Source organism: Odocoileus virginianus, chromosome 19, assembly GCF_023699985.2.
Source record: "Odocoileus virginianus isolate 20LAN1187 ecotype Illinois chromosome 19, Ovbor_1.2, whole genome shotgun sequence".
Classification (NCBI taxonomy): Eukaryota; Metazoa; Chordata; class Mammalia; order Artiodactyla; family Cervidae; genus Odocoileus; species Odocoileus virginianus.
In genome coordinates this window covers 42,523,624-42,538,528 of record NC_069692.1, presented here as the reverse complement: position 1 = coordinate 42,538,528, position 14,905 = coordinate 42,523,624, and the positions used below count along the sequence as shown (strand labels likewise).

General features: G+C 37.0%; 1 protein-coding gene and 1 non-coding gene across 5 annotated transcripts in view; one reads left to right on the top strand and one right to left on the bottom strand.

The window, feature by feature from the left end:
- CASP8AP2 (caspase 8 associated protein 2) overlaps nt 1-14,905 on the top strand; it is a 37,481-nt gene that overhangs the window by 16,645 nt on the left and 5,931 nt on the right. For 2 of the 4 annotated variants that reach the window (XM_020898199.2, XM_020898200.2), the window contains exons 4-11: nt 1,095-1,195; nt 1,758-1,832; nt 2,708-2,823; nt 4,539-6,757; nt 7,297-10,426; nt 11,490-11,589; nt 12,255-12,341; nt 14,190-14,825. In XM_020898199.2, coding sequence (XP_020753858.2) covers nt 1,095-1,195; nt 1,758-1,832; nt 2,708-2,823; nt 4,539-6,757; nt 7,297-10,426; nt 11,490-11,589; nt 12,255-12,311 — 5,798 coding nt within the window. In that variant the 3' untranslated portion in view covers nt 12,312-12,341; nt 14,190-14,825. Of the gene's footprint in view, nt 1-1,094; nt 1,196-1,757; nt 1,833-2,707; nt 2,824-4,538; nt 6,758-7,296; nt 10,427-11,489; nt 11,590-12,254; nt 12,342-14,189; nt 14,826-14,905 lie in introns of those variants that run through there. The other 2 variants (XR_011481924.1, XM_070450107.1) reach the window with 1 other exon arrangement.
- LOC139029752 (U7 small nuclear RNA) lies at nt 774-837 on the bottom strand. The gene has a single exon (XR_011481954.1). It is a non-coding gene; the product is annotated as a U7 small nuclear RNA (small nuclear RNA).

The following is a 14,905-nucleotide window of genomic DNA, read 5'->3' as shown; positions in this document are numbered from 1 at the left end:
TTTTTAGTCTCTGTTTACGTACATTTCAGTTTTTTAAATTTTTTTTTCCTTTTTTTTTTTTCTTTTTGGCCCCTCTGCAGGGCTCATGGGATTTTAGTTCTCCAGCCAGGAATGGAGCCCGTGTCCCCTGCATTGGAAGCATGTAGCCTTAACCCTTTTTTTGGAATAGAGTTGGCTTACATTGTCTTGTTAGTTTCAGGCATACAGTAAAGTGATCCAGTATATATATATATATAGATAGATAGAGGTATATTCTTTTTTTGTATTCTTTTCCATTATAGCTTATTACAAGATATTAAGTGTGGTTGAAGGTTTTAAATCCAGGTTTTTAATTTGAGTTGATTTCTGTGTGAACTATATAAATATGAGGGTCTACTTTCTTTCTTTTGCTTGTGGCTGTCCAGTTTTCCCAACACCATCTGCTGAAGGGACTATCCTTTCCCCATTGTATATTCTTGGCTCCTTTGTCATAAGTTGGGGCCGTATACGCGTGCCTGCCTGTGAAGTCACTTCAGTCGTGTCTAACTCTTTGCGACAGTATGGACTGTGGTCTGCTAGGCTCGTCTGTCCATGGGATTCTCCAGGCAAGAATACTGGAGTGGGTTTCCATGTTCTTCTCCAGTGGATCTTCCTGACCCGGGATCAAGCCCAGGTCTCTTGCATTGCAGGCAGATTCTTCACCTCCTGAGTCGCCTATGACTGTGCATGCCTGCGTTTATTTCTGTGCTTTCTGTTATGTTCCACTGATCTCTGCATCCGTTTTTCTCCCGCATGGGAGTGTTTTCCAGTGTGGACCAGAAAACTTGCTAGACAAGTTGTGAAAGAGCTGTTACACTCGTGTGTTTGTTCTTATTCCTATAAAAGTATACTTCTGATTACTGCAGTGTTGTGTTATAGTTTGAAATCAGGAAGTTTGATGCCTCCCCCTCTCATCTTCTTTCTCGATTGCTATGGCTGTTTGCAGTCTTGTGGTTCCGTACATACTTTAGGATTGTTTTTCCCATTTCTTTGAAAAATGCCATTGGAGTTTTGATAGGGATTTTATTGAATCTGGAAATACTTATTTTAATGGAAGGGTTTCTTGTTTGTTTTAGACAATGCATCCAAATCCTCTGTACCATCCAGGAATTGTTTGGATTTATATGAAGAAATCCTGACTGAAGAAGGAACTGCAAAGGAGGCAACATATAATGACGTATGGATTACCAGAATTATGAACGATGGTTATTTTGTGCTTTGATATCTCCTGAAATGCAGACATTGGCTAACTTCTGAATAGGCGTTCTATGTTTGAGAAGTAGCTCTTAGACTAAAAGAATATTTACATCAGTTTCTGCCTTCAGATCTGCTTTAAAACAGTGTCTTCTAAATGTTTGCCTAAATGTAGTTTTAATTTTGCTTGATTAAATTTAAGTGTCTAAATATATAAAATCTCAACAGGTAAATCAGTATGATAAAACATTTTGTCTTTTCATGATTTGTACTAAATTATAAATTGTCCCAAGACTTCATGCAGACAAATTTCTTTCTACATTATTTGAATTTAAAGTTTGGAGACTGAATGTGAAACTAAAGAAAATAACATTACTGGCAGGCCCAACTTTAAAAACTAGTAGTCTAACTAAATACCTGTTAATAGAAATAGACCTCATTTACCCTACTTTGTGGGTTGATTTATAAAGTTTTAAGTATTTTGAAATGTCATTTAAGTTAAGAAAATAATTTAAAATGGTGCTTGATCTTTTTGTATTTTACAGTTGCAGGCAGAATATGGAAAATGTCAGTTGCAAATGAAAGAGCTGATGAAAAAGTTTAAAGAAATACAGACACAGGTAGAATTATAATGAATATTTTATTGTTGCCTTATTAGCCTTTAAAATAAAAATTTAGTAAAATCCTTTGTTAGAAATCAAAATGCTAAAGGGTTGACAGATTATAAGAAAACTTTTCTTCAAAGTGTTATGTGAAATAGCAAATCTGGCCAAATATGCATTATTTCCAGTGTCAATGAAACTGATAAAAGAAAACTGCTTGATTTGTTCAATGATATTGACCAATGATTAAATAAATGTTGCTAGACTAGTTAATAGTTAAAGAATAGAAAATTTTGATTGTATCAGGTGGTTTAAAAGAATGGCTTGAGGAGCCAAGATTTAGAATGACTGATGGGGGAAAATGGTGGTGCCCTCACAGTTTTTGCCAGAGTAGCTTTTTTTGTTATCATGCTGCAGAATTAGGAATGTCCTGTTCTGATTTTTATTTTTTGGTAAAGTTGTTTCTCTTTCTTTTCCCTTTCTCCCAAAGAGCCAATCAGTCCTCAATTCATTCTTTGTTCACCTAAGAATTAGTATATTATTTCAAGTTAAACCTCCAGTTATTAAATATAACACAGATTTTATCATTTCCAAAATAATGACCCAGGCAGAACTTTTTTTCTGGTTATTTATTGGTTTTTCATTTTCATCCCTCTTTTAAATTGTTTCATTTTAAATAGCCTTTCTTTGGTGCCAGTTTCTTCTCTGAATCTCAACCTCCCCATTTGTATAACGAGCATCACTGTAGTCCTCCTACAACTGTTAACAAGAATTTCATAAGATAAAACAAGTGATGCCTAGCATGTAGTTAGCATTCAGTAATCAATAGCTATTATAAATAGTGGTTTATTCCATAGATACATACTTTACTAAATATATTTTATGATGTTTAGAATTTTAGCTTAAAAAATGAAAACCAGTCTCTTAAGAAAAATATCTCAGCACTTATCAAAACTGCCAGAGTGGAAATAAACCGCAAGGATGAGGAAATAAATAATCTTCACCAAAGGTATGATTGAAGAATGTGGATATGTTTGTAAATTACATGAATTTTGATATGTGGAATATTTTTAACTTTGGAAAGATAATGAAAATCATGCATTTTGTTAAATTTTTAAGGTTTCACGGAGAAGAGCTAATATTCTAATGGTGTATTGTCATAATGATTTCTGCATGATTATTAATAGAATACTGCCACATACCTCTCTGAATGTATCCAGTTTTGTAATATACTGGGATCTTGTTCTGAAATTCTTTGATCCTGGGAAGATGATGGTGTATGTCATGGGCTCCAGACGGGGCCCACCGAATTACTAAAATACAAAGAGGATGTCTGCATCATACATTCTGTCATAGACAACTCTTAAAATATCTCGCAATTACATATTCTTTTTCCTCTGAAATGGATTTTCTACTTAATTTCTCTCTCTCCCTCTCTCACCTTTTTTTTTTGGTTGGAGCAGTATTGGCTCAGAGAATTTCATCTCTTCTCCCCTTGATAGTCCAAACCTCCAAGACAGTTATCGAAATTTGCTATCTGTTTCTCCACCTTCCATTTCTACTCACTCTCAAACCCAGTCTGCTCTGATCTCTTCCTCCTGTGACTGCCACTAAATTCATCATTTTAACTTGTCTTTACAATTTGACATAGTTGACCCTTTTTTCTTGAAATAGTTTTCTCCCTTTGGCTTTCATGAGCCTTACTTTTCTTCCTAACTTGAGACTTGTTTTTCTGGCGAAGTTGGTTTTCTTCTAAGCTATGTCTTTGCTTTCCTTTGTCTTTCAATATTTTCTTTTGATGTAATCTTACTTGTACTAGTCGGTTTCATTTCTATGTAGATAACTACTTTACATCTGTACAAAATTTTCAAAGTTACCTCATCCAACACTGAATTTAAGATTGAACCCATTCCATTATTCCTTGCTTAGTGGATTCCACCAACATTTATTTAGTTGGTGCAAGCTAGAGAGTCTGAAGGATAGAATGACCATTTAATTTATTGCCCAGACCAGGACACTTTCAAGGGTAGAAGGAAGTGCTGTTAGTAATTACACTGATACTACTTGGCAAACTGGGACGTGCAGGCCGCCTGCCTGGGAGGCATCAGTAACACTGAGCACTTTGTTACCCTTCAGATCCCAATCCATTGCCATGTCCTGTTGATTTTTATGTCTATATTCTCTCGACTCATTCACTTCTCGCCCATTTCTGCTGCCACTGCTGCCCATCACCTCTCAGCTGAACTGGGAGTGGTCTTTGTGCTCAGAACTGTTCATCCCCTCTTGCTCTTTCCAGCCTCTGGTTTCTCACTTCTTGCTATTAAAGCCACAGGACAGTAAAGCGCAGCTTTGGTCATCTATCACAGAACTGCCCCATCCCACCTCTTCTCCTCTTTTTTCCCACCACTCCTCCCTCCCTCCCTGGTTTTCTGTCTCCTGTAGTGAAAGAAATCTGAACGACATTGGCCAGTGCTGGGAGAAACCTGAGAGGTCTTTCAGGCTTGGTTTGAGCAAAGCAAATGAAAGAGAGTTCTTTGTTTTAAAAACTTGTCCATTACATTGGGAACTGGTAAAGTCTTACTACTACTTATTCTTTTTTACAAAGGAAAATTAGTTTTGCCAGTATGTGGGCCCCCAATTTTAAAGTGTATCACATGTGATTAAACCTTGGGTTATTAAAAAGGAATTAACTTTGTTTTTGGTGTTAATTTTATTTCTCAATAGACTGTCAGAGTTTCCACATTTTCGGAATAATCATAAAGCTTCAAGGACATCAGATCTAGTTAAAACAAAAGATCTTAAATCCAGATCTCCCCATTTGGATGATTCTTCAAAGACTGATCACAGAGTGAAAAGTGATGTTTCTAAAGATGTACATTATAGCACTTCACTGCCAAACCACGAAAAGGAAGGAAAATCACACTGTGAAAAAAAGAGCACTTTGCATTTGCCTACATCTGTTGAAAAACACTCCACCAATGGCATTTGGTCACGTTTCCATTATCAGGTTGGTGAGAGTAGTTCAAATGAGGATCATAGAAGAGGAAGGAAAGATAGTCGACATAGCCAGTACAACCGGGGGACTGACAGAATACGAAAAGACTTGAGCGCTGGCTATGGTGATGGTGAGCTGAGGAACACGGAGGCCAGTCAAAGGCCACAGGGACATCCCGAGAAATATGGTAAAGGCGAACCAAAGGCTGAAAGCAAAACTGCAAAGTTGAAAAGTAACACAGATTTAGATCATAAAAATGAACGCATCAGCTCTTCTTGGGAGAAAGAAAGCTCTAGAGATAAGTCACACACTCGACTAGAATCTCAAAGTGACAAAAAGCTCGAAAGACAAAGTGAAAGATCACAAAATGTAAATAGAAAAGAACTTAAATCACAAGACAAAGAAGAAAGAAAAGTTGATCAGAAGTCGAAATCAGTAGTGAAAGGCCAGGATCATTGGAGAAGATCTGAACGAGCGGTGCTTCCGCATTCCAAAAATGAGCTAGCGAAGTCTTCTCACAATTCAGGTAAATACCATGTCGAGGAGAGAAGAGGCTGGGAAGATTGTAAAAGAGACAGGGCTGTAAGTAATCATAGTTTTCAAGAAGGAAGGTGCCTGTCTTCTCTTTTAGCCAGTAGAACTCACAAACACACTGATTCCACAGAAGCTGATGCTGGGCACCAGCGGGAAAGCACAGCTTTCAGAGCAGAAAGGCACAGAACTGAAGAGAAGAGGAAAAGGGACCGGGAGAGCAAGGAGGAAAATAAGCATGTTAGACACGAAGAAAGAGCACCTCCGGGGCGTTTGCAGAGGACTAACAGAGAAAGCAAGAAAGCCACCGCAGACTTAAAGAGACAGAACGAGCCGAAAAACGATAAAGGGGAAGTCTCCAGCAGTGATGCTCCTGAAGGAGCGAATGGTAAGGAGCCAGCAGTTAGAGCTGAGAGTGCCCCAAATGAGCCGCAAAACAAAGACTTAAAGTTGAGCTTTATGGAAAAACTGAACTTAACTCTTTCTCCCGCTAAAAAGCAGCCTGTTTCTCAGGAGAACCAGCATACCATAACCGATACTCCCCTGTCCTGTGACTTACGTGCTTCTGAGTCATTGGTGCAGGCTCAGACTGTGACATGTGTCCCCTCTGTCCTTGAACATACCACAGAGGAAACCAAAGCTGAGTCATTGGAACCAAAGGATGCTGTTACAGCAGCATCTGAACCCAGGACCAGTGTTTCAGAACGGAAAGCAGAAGGAAACAGTTTGTCCGTGGCATCTGTGGAGAACGCTGTGCCTTCTGACACACCCACGTGTGGCACGGAGACTTCCTTCTCAGCACCTGTGGAAACGGAACCAACAGAATCTTCGTTATCTCCATCCGCAGCAATGCAGCAGACTGTTACTGGTGCCAGGGCCACAGTTCCTGTGATAACAGACACACCACAGACAAATGTTCCTCAGAACATCGGCTTGGAATTGGACAGCAAAAGAAACAGTGACTTAAATTCTTGTAGTATCTCTGAAGAGACAGAAATGAAGGAGGCATTTTCAACAAACATGACCAAATCCAGTGAAAGCATTTTGCAGCCTTCAGTTGAAGAAACTGGCATTCTGCCATCTGTCCTTTCAGAAGGTGGTACACCAAAACTTGAGCCTTCTCTTGTAGACCCACCACTGGTTGAGAACAAGTCTTGTCATTTGGATCCTTGCTTACCTAAAGAGACTCCAGAATCTTCACTTCAGCAGACTGAGTTAATGGATGACAGAATGGAAGCTGGTGAAACAAACTCAGTTTATCATGATGATGAGAACTCAGTTCTGAGCATTGACTTTAATCAGCTGAGACCCATTCCAGAAGCCATCAGTCCTCTGAATAGTCCAGTGAGACCTGTAGCAAAAGTTCTTAGACTGGAAAGTACATCTCAAGTTCCATTATATAATAATAGTCATAAAGGTAATACTTTATATTATCTCCTATGGCTTATCTTATGTGAGAATGTAAAACACACCAGCAAGATGAATCAGTGCTTTTATTTTATAATAAACTAGTGTCCACACCTCTGTTGTTAGCTAGTAATGTACACTGAGCCTTTAGTCTAGGTTTAGGTAGTGCTTATTTATATGAAAAAGAGAATGGTAGGACAGATTGTTTCAAATATTCTTTGCCTGTTTTCAGATACTTTCTTGTTTAAAAATCATCATCAAATGGCAGAGAGTAGGTGATGCTGCTAACATCAAGAAACTTGAACAGTTGGTTTTGCTGGTTACCCAAATGATCAGACTGTGCAGTATCATTATTGTCAGGCACCTTCTCCGACCAGTAAAGATGAATCATATAATAAGTGTTAGACATTAACATTCTGCTTTTTTTTTAAGAGCTATTAAAATAATAAATTGCCTCAACATTTAATTTTTTGTTATATTTAAAGTGGAAATGTTAAATGATAAACACTCATTGGACATGTGGCAATAATATGCTTTTCTCTTTCACAGATGTGTTTCTACCAAATTCAGCTCATTCTACCTCCACAAGTCAGTCTGATCTCAACAAGGAAAATCAAAAGCCAATATGCAAATCTGACAAATTTGCAGAAGCAGACTCCCACAAGAATTCATCTTTAGATGAATTAGAAGAAGGGGAAATTATCAGTGACAGCGAAAAACCTGAACCACAAAGAAGTTTTGACAAAAGTGCCAAACCAAGAGGTTCTGCGGAAGTGAAGAAGACAAAAACTAGCCCAGCAAGCAGGAACAGCTCTGTGCACTTGGATAAGGACAACAGGAAGATACCCCCTATGAAAATGCACCAGACCAAAAGCAGATGGGATAGAAGACGAAGTGAAGCTAGCAGATCTTCAGAAACAGAGAAGAAAGAGAGACCAGTGAGCACTTCCAGCCTGGAGAAAATAGTTCCGATCACTGTCACACCCTCTTCTGTCCGAGAGATTATGCACATGCTACGAATGATAAGGAAACATGTAAGGAAAAGTTACATGAAATTCAAGGTCAAGTTTTCACTAATACAGTTTCATAGAATTATTGAGTCAGCGATTTTGAGTTTTACATCACTAATTAAATACCTGGACTTGTCCAAAATATCTAAGTCAGTGACTACTTTACAGAAGAATCTCTGTGATGTTATAGAGTCCAAACTCAAGCAAGTTAAAAAGAATGGCATCGTGGATCGTTTATTTGAACAGCAGCTACCAGATATGAAAAAAAAATTGTGGAAATTTGTAGATGAACAACTCGACTATTTGTTTGCAAAACTTAAGAAAATCTTTGTAAAATTTTGTGACTCCATAAATGTTGGCAGTGACAGTGACGAAGGGAAGCTTGAAAAGAAAAGTAAGGACAAAGCACGATCTTCACACTGTCAGAAGGGGAATATAAACAACTTGGGCAAAGAAATGTTGAAAGAGAAATCCCTCAAATCAGAAAATTCTGGTTCTTCTAAGTCTTCAGTAGGTTGTAAAAAATCTGAGGAAAAACATCAAGAGCAAAAGAATTCCAGTATTAACACAGTAAAGCATGACGTTAAAAAGACTACTAACACTTGCTTTGATAATATGAAGAATTCTCAGTCTGCAGAGCACGCCTTGGAACCAAACTGCCTGAGCACCCTAAAGCCAGGAAGAATCGAAGGTAGCACCACAGAGGATGCCCAGACATCCCAGCTCACTCCTTCGAAGCCAGAACGCAGTTTCGAGATTCTTACTGAACAGCAGGCATCTAGCCTTACGTTTAATTTAGTGAGTGATGCACAGATGGGAGAAATATTTAAAAGTTTGTTGCAAGGTTCTGATCTTTTGGACAACAGTGTCAACTGCAATGAAAAAAGTGACTGGGAGTTAAAGACACCAGAGAAACAGCTGCTAGAGAGTCTCAAATGTGAATCTATACCAGCTTGTACAACTGAAGAGCTGGTTTCAGGGGTGGTTTCTCCTTGCCCTAAGATAATCAGTGATGACAACTGGTCCTTACTGTCATCTGAGAAAGGTCCGTCTCTGTCTTCGGGGCTTTCCTTGCCAGTCCATCCGGACGTGTTGGATGAAAGTTGTATGTTCGAAGTGTCCACTAACCTAGCTTTAAGTAAAGATAATGTATGTGGTTCAGAAAAGAGCAAGCCCTGCATTTCTTCCATACTTCTTGAAGATCTAGCCGTCTCTTTAACAGTACCATCGCCTCTGAAGTCAGACGGCCATCTCAGTTTTTTAAAGCCAGAAGCTTTGTCTAATTCAACGCCCGAAGAAGTTATTAGTGCCCATTTTAGTGAGGATGCCTTACTGGAGGAAGAGGACGCGTCTGAACAGGATATTCATTTAGCCCTGGAGTCTGATAATTCAAGCAGTAAATCAAGTTGTTCTTCGTCGTGGACAAGCCGGCCTGTTGCCCCAGGCTTTCAGTACCACCCTAACCTCCCCATGCATGCTGTCATAATGGAAAAGTCCAACGATCACTTCATTGTGAAAATTCGGCGTGCAGCACCATCCACCTCCCCTACTCTTGTACAGAGTACAGTGACTGATAACTCTCTGCCGAGAATGGAAAAGAAAGCTGGTGAAGCCATGGAGGAAGAATATATTTCATGTCAGAACAGAGTTTTTAAGTCTGTGGAGGAACTGAAAAATTCCAGTAAGAATGTTGATGGTAGACTAGTTCATGAGGAACAAGACTGTGTAATACAAACAAAAGTTCCTGACATATATGAATTTCTTAAAGATGCTTCAGGTAAAGTGAGTCAAAGTACCGAAGAGGCTGAAGAATGTTTCAAGTTGCATCAAGTATGGGAACCAAAAGTGCCTGAAAGCATTGAAGAATTGCCTCCAGTGGAAGAAATTCCACATTCTGTTGAGGATCATCTTCCAAACACATGTATAGACCTCACAAAAGATCCAGTCACCGAGACCAAAAAGTTGGGGGAACTTGTAGAAGTAACAGTTTTAAATATTAATCAGTTGGGATGTTCTGGAAGTAGTGTGGATCAAAATGCTCCAGTATTAGACAATATGCAGCCTGAAACCGTTGATACTTTTATTGATTTGACACAAGATGTTTCAAGTGACAGTAAAAATGAAGGTAACCATCCTGCTGTAGTTGTTGAAGACTTGGGGTGTCCGGTGATCTGTGTCGATGAAGATAACTCAAAGGAAGAAAATGTGCAGGTGGCAAACAGGCCTTTGGAATGCGTCGTTGAGGAGGCCTGTATTGATCTAACCTCGGAAGCTTCCAGTTCAGGTGAAGTGAAAAAGGATGATTTAAACTCAGAGTCAGCATTAAATTCCAACAGTTCAGAGTTGCCTGGGACATTGGATAATCCTCACAAAAAGAGAAGAAATCTTTCTGATCTAAATCCTTCTTCTCAAAAAAAACAGAGAAAGGAAACAGATTTAACCAGTAGGGAAAAGACCAAAAAAATTACTCAAGACTCTGGTGAGGACAGTAATGCTCATCGAAGGAAAGCCAGTAAGAAAAAGGCCCCTTCAGTAACTAAAGACTCCGCATCATTAAAGGAAAGCCCAGGGACTAAGGATGCATCAGCAGCGCCTGCTACTTCTTTCACAAGCCTTTCTGCAAAGAATGTTATTAAAAAGAAGGGAGAAATTATAGTTTCGTGGACAAGGTAAGAATCTTAAGAGACTATTAAATCACCAGGAAATTTTGAGACACCAGAAATCTATCATGTCATAGTTTTATCCCAACTTAAAATAGGGAAAGGGATCACTTTCAAAGTGGCCAAAGTTGATAGAAAATACACTCTAGGATACAGCCCAGCTGTCCTGTAGAACAGTCTAGAGCAGTGGTCCTTGACCAGGGAAGTGTACTGGCATGATGGACAGAGCTTTTCACTATGTTTTAACCTCACTTTTTCAATGAAAAAAAATCTTTCACTTGTAAGGGAAATAGTATACACACATTTTTTTAAGAAAGGAGGAATGACAGGTGGTGAATAGGACAAAAAGTGTGACTGAGTGTAATTTGAGTTTTCCCCTGAAGTTAGAAGTTTCAAAAAAAAGTTTTATAAATTTTGTTGTATTTTAATGTGAACTTAAAAAAAAAAATGCAGGTGTAAAGACCGCCTTTCAGATGTAAAGGTAACCACAGTTGTAATCCATTAAGCTAGAGGAACATGATCTCCAGACTGGCTAGAGTGTATAATGATACTGAATTTTCTTGAAATTGGGATCAGTTTTAATACCTCAGTCCTCCATGCTTTCATTTCAGGTAACCTGTAGCTGGTAAAATCTCAAGAGATTGTAATAACAAACATTGGTTCAGACCATGTAGAAAAAGCAGAGCTCTAGGGATTAGAATATCTGAATTCTATATTACTTTTTGGTTCTTCTTACCTATTAAATCTGTGATCATGTTTGGGCCCTACTTTATAAGTACTATTTACACACTACAGGTAGAATTTTAAGAAAATCTTTCATTTTTGTCATTAGAAAAATACATTAGTGTATTTGTTTTAGAAAATTTGGGAAATATGTATGAACTCAAAGATTAAAATCATCCATAATCTTATCTCTCAGATAACCATTGTCCTTTATTTTAGTATATACACTTTTCCTTTTTTTATGAGTTTTAACAAAAATGCCAGTTGTTATTAGTAGATATTAAGAAAGTGAACTTTTTCTTACCTTTCTGTTATAACCTACAAAAACTTAACATTTTTCCCCCTTCAGAAATGATGACCGGGAAATTTTATTGGAATGTCAGAAAAAAGGGCCATCATTGAAAACATTTACTCATTTAGCTGCTAAGTTGAATAAAAATCCATATCAGGTAACTACCCAAATTTTACATCTCTGTTGTTTCACAGATGGTACTACTGTAAATACTTAGATTTTATTTTTAATGTGTTTAAAATATATAGATATTTATTAGCTAACATCTTTAAAAGTATTGCTCTTTGGAGAATTCTTTGGTCATCCAGTAGATAGGACTCTGTACTTTCATTACCAAGAGTGTGGATTCAGTCCATGGTTGGGGAGCCAAGGCCCTGCAAGCTGCACAGTGGGGCCAAAAAAAAAAAAGGGTTTGATTCTTCACGTTCATCATGTAGAACTGCTAAAAGCTTGATGATTGTGGAAGAAATTTGAAACAATCCTAATTCTTTTTTCTGTCATTTTACCATTTACTTATTTGGTCTCAAACAATTTTATAATGATACTTTGTTGCTTAAGAAAGTTTAATATTGAAAAGTTAAATAGCAGTTACCTTTATTACAAAGATATTTTGTTTTCGGAAATATTACTTTACCATTATTATTAAGAGTAGCTTTCTCTGTCTTTAGATGTTTTCTTTTTTTCCCCCACAAATCAGAAGGCTGACTTTATTTTTTAAAATTTTTTAAAAATTTATTTTAGATGTTTTCTGAAAATATTCATCAAAGATACAGAATATATTATTACAATATTTACAGTTAACCCTCATTTAAAATTTTTCAGGTCTCAGAAAGATTCCAGCAGCTAATGAAGCTCTTTGAAAAGTCCAAATGCAGGTAGTTAATGGATACACTGCAGGAGGCTAGTAAAGTAAGTGTCTGACACTACTTGTGCGGTTAGTGGCTCACTAGTCATTGAAATGTGAGTGGTGGGTGAGAGACATCTAGTTCAGCTCGTGCTTCCGTCATAGGTTGGAGAATGCGTGCTCAGGAAGTCTTCTGAGTCACCTGTCTTAGAAGGTGGGACGTGCTCAATGAAGCCTGCTGCGGTTAGATCAGGACCTCTCTCCTCCACCTTCTGCATGCTCATGAGTCTAAGGCGGGGGCAGACCCATTTGATGATTGATTATACATTTTTAGAGATAAAGAAAAGGAAAAGCATTCTTGAGGGAATTCCCTGGAGGCCCAGAGGTTCAGACTCTGTTCTTCCACTTCAGGGGGCCTCAGTTCGATCCCTGGTCAGAGAACTAAGATCCTGCATGCCGTATGGTGCAGCCAAAAGAAAGAAAAGAAAACATTTTTGAATAGCAGTATATTTCATAGCCAGTGAAGTCTGTACAGTCATTGTAATTTAACATTTTTCTCATTTTTAATTGAGTGCTAAAATACTTTAAATATAAAATATACATTTAAAAACATGAAATCCACTGTCATCTGAAGAGGTGACACGATTTACCACATTAAATTATTAATAATGTACACAAACATGTTTCTTTAAGCCATTCTTATGTAGATTTATTAAGGCAATATGTATCAGAGTTTTTTCTTTAAGACCTAGGCCAGTTGCCTAAATATTTTGGATTTTTCTGTAAGGAAAATTGTAAAGATATCTAACAAATCACTGTTTTTCAGTTGATTTGTAGTCATAGTTATTTGAATCCAAACACCCAACTTTATAGGTAAATCTTAGTAAAAACCATATTTGGACTTTGATCTCATTGTGATGGGTTCTGAATATTTTTGAGTTATAAAAATCTGTTCCTAAACATAGTATAAATTACTGTCTTTTAGATAATCTGTTAATTTCAGTATCCTCTTAGAGCAACTAGTTTCTTAATGAAATCTTCAAAAAATATTTAGTTTATGTGAAGTTAAAATACTACTTATGTAATTCAGAATGTAAGATTGAATAATGGGGGATTTGAAGAAAAAGCTTATTCTAAAGAACCTTAAAAAAGTAGTTTGATGCAAAAATTGCCTGATTATTTTTCAGATTCATTATAAATAAAGTTAAAAATTTTCGCTACCTTTAAGAAGTTAAACTGCGGTTTTATTTGAACATTGTTATAAAATGTGACTTCCATTCTCTTTTTGAGGATAATGTCCATTCATGAAAGAATTAACTTGTGTCTGGAAGTGATGTTTATTAGTTTGAAATTTCCAAATTCCATTGCAAATGTACAATTTTTTTTCATGGATTTGATACTTGACATTTTATTTGCTTGCGTGATAGCACAAATAGTATGTTATTTCATTCCTAGTTTGTTTCTTTGCTGATATTTTTCCCTTCAAGTACTATAGTCTCATTAAATTCTTGTCAAAAGCAGAGTGTAATGATAAAGTTACCAACCTAATTCTGGAAAAAGCTAGTTCTTTAACCATCAGTATTATCTAGGCCTTCCCTGGTGGCTCAGATGGTTAAGAATCTGCTTGCAACAAGGGAGACCCAGGTTCGATCCCTAGATTGGGAAGATCCCCAGGAGAAGGGCATGGCAACCCACTCCAGTATTCTTGCCTGGAGAATCCCATGGACAGAGGATTCTGGCAGGCTAGAGTTCATGGGGTTGCAAAGAGTCAGACATGACTGAGTGACTAACACACATACACACACATATTGTCTAAGTAGAACTCACTTGAAAGAACAGCAGTTCATGAAATATCATGAAATAATCATATCAGAAAAACAGTATCGTAACTTTAGCATTTTCTTATATTACAGATAAGTTGCTGAGTTTCTTGGAGTCTTAATTGATATTGCATACTACACAAAAACTTGGAATTCTTCATGTTTTTAATGGAGCAGGAGAGGGCAGTTTTATGGCATATTTGATTCCCAGATAATAATCTTCATTTGTTATTACATGCTGACTCTTAACTTCAGGCCAACATGGTCAACTTGTTCCTGACATCAGTCTGACTTGCTCACCTGTTACTGATCAGGATATTTATTTCTAAACAGGTTACAACTTGTTATTAAGGTAAAAGCAACAATGAAACAGTATTGAAATCTTAGTTTTGATATTTCAAATAAATGACTTTCTTTTCTAGATTTTTAAAAATAGTTTTGTAACATTTTAAACTTAACCATTATTTAGTTTGTTTCATCCATTTTTATTTGCTTTTGTAATTGCCTGTCCTCATTTTGTTAAATTGTAAAATAATTTAAATAGTGTGTCTGTAAATATGTATAATTATAATGATGTAAAATACTTTCTGTGTGTGTGTGTGTTTGTTGTATACACACACATGAATGGCTGTGCCTAGCCAAGGATTTTTTTATTTGTATAAAACTTTTTGTATAAAGTTTGCTTTCGTTACCAGTAATGTATAAATAAAACCATGTAAAGTTCTGATATATTCTGATTAGAATGGTTCTCTTATTGTGTATTAGAATGTTTCTTTTGTTGTGTTTAGATGGTAATTAAAATGGAAAAA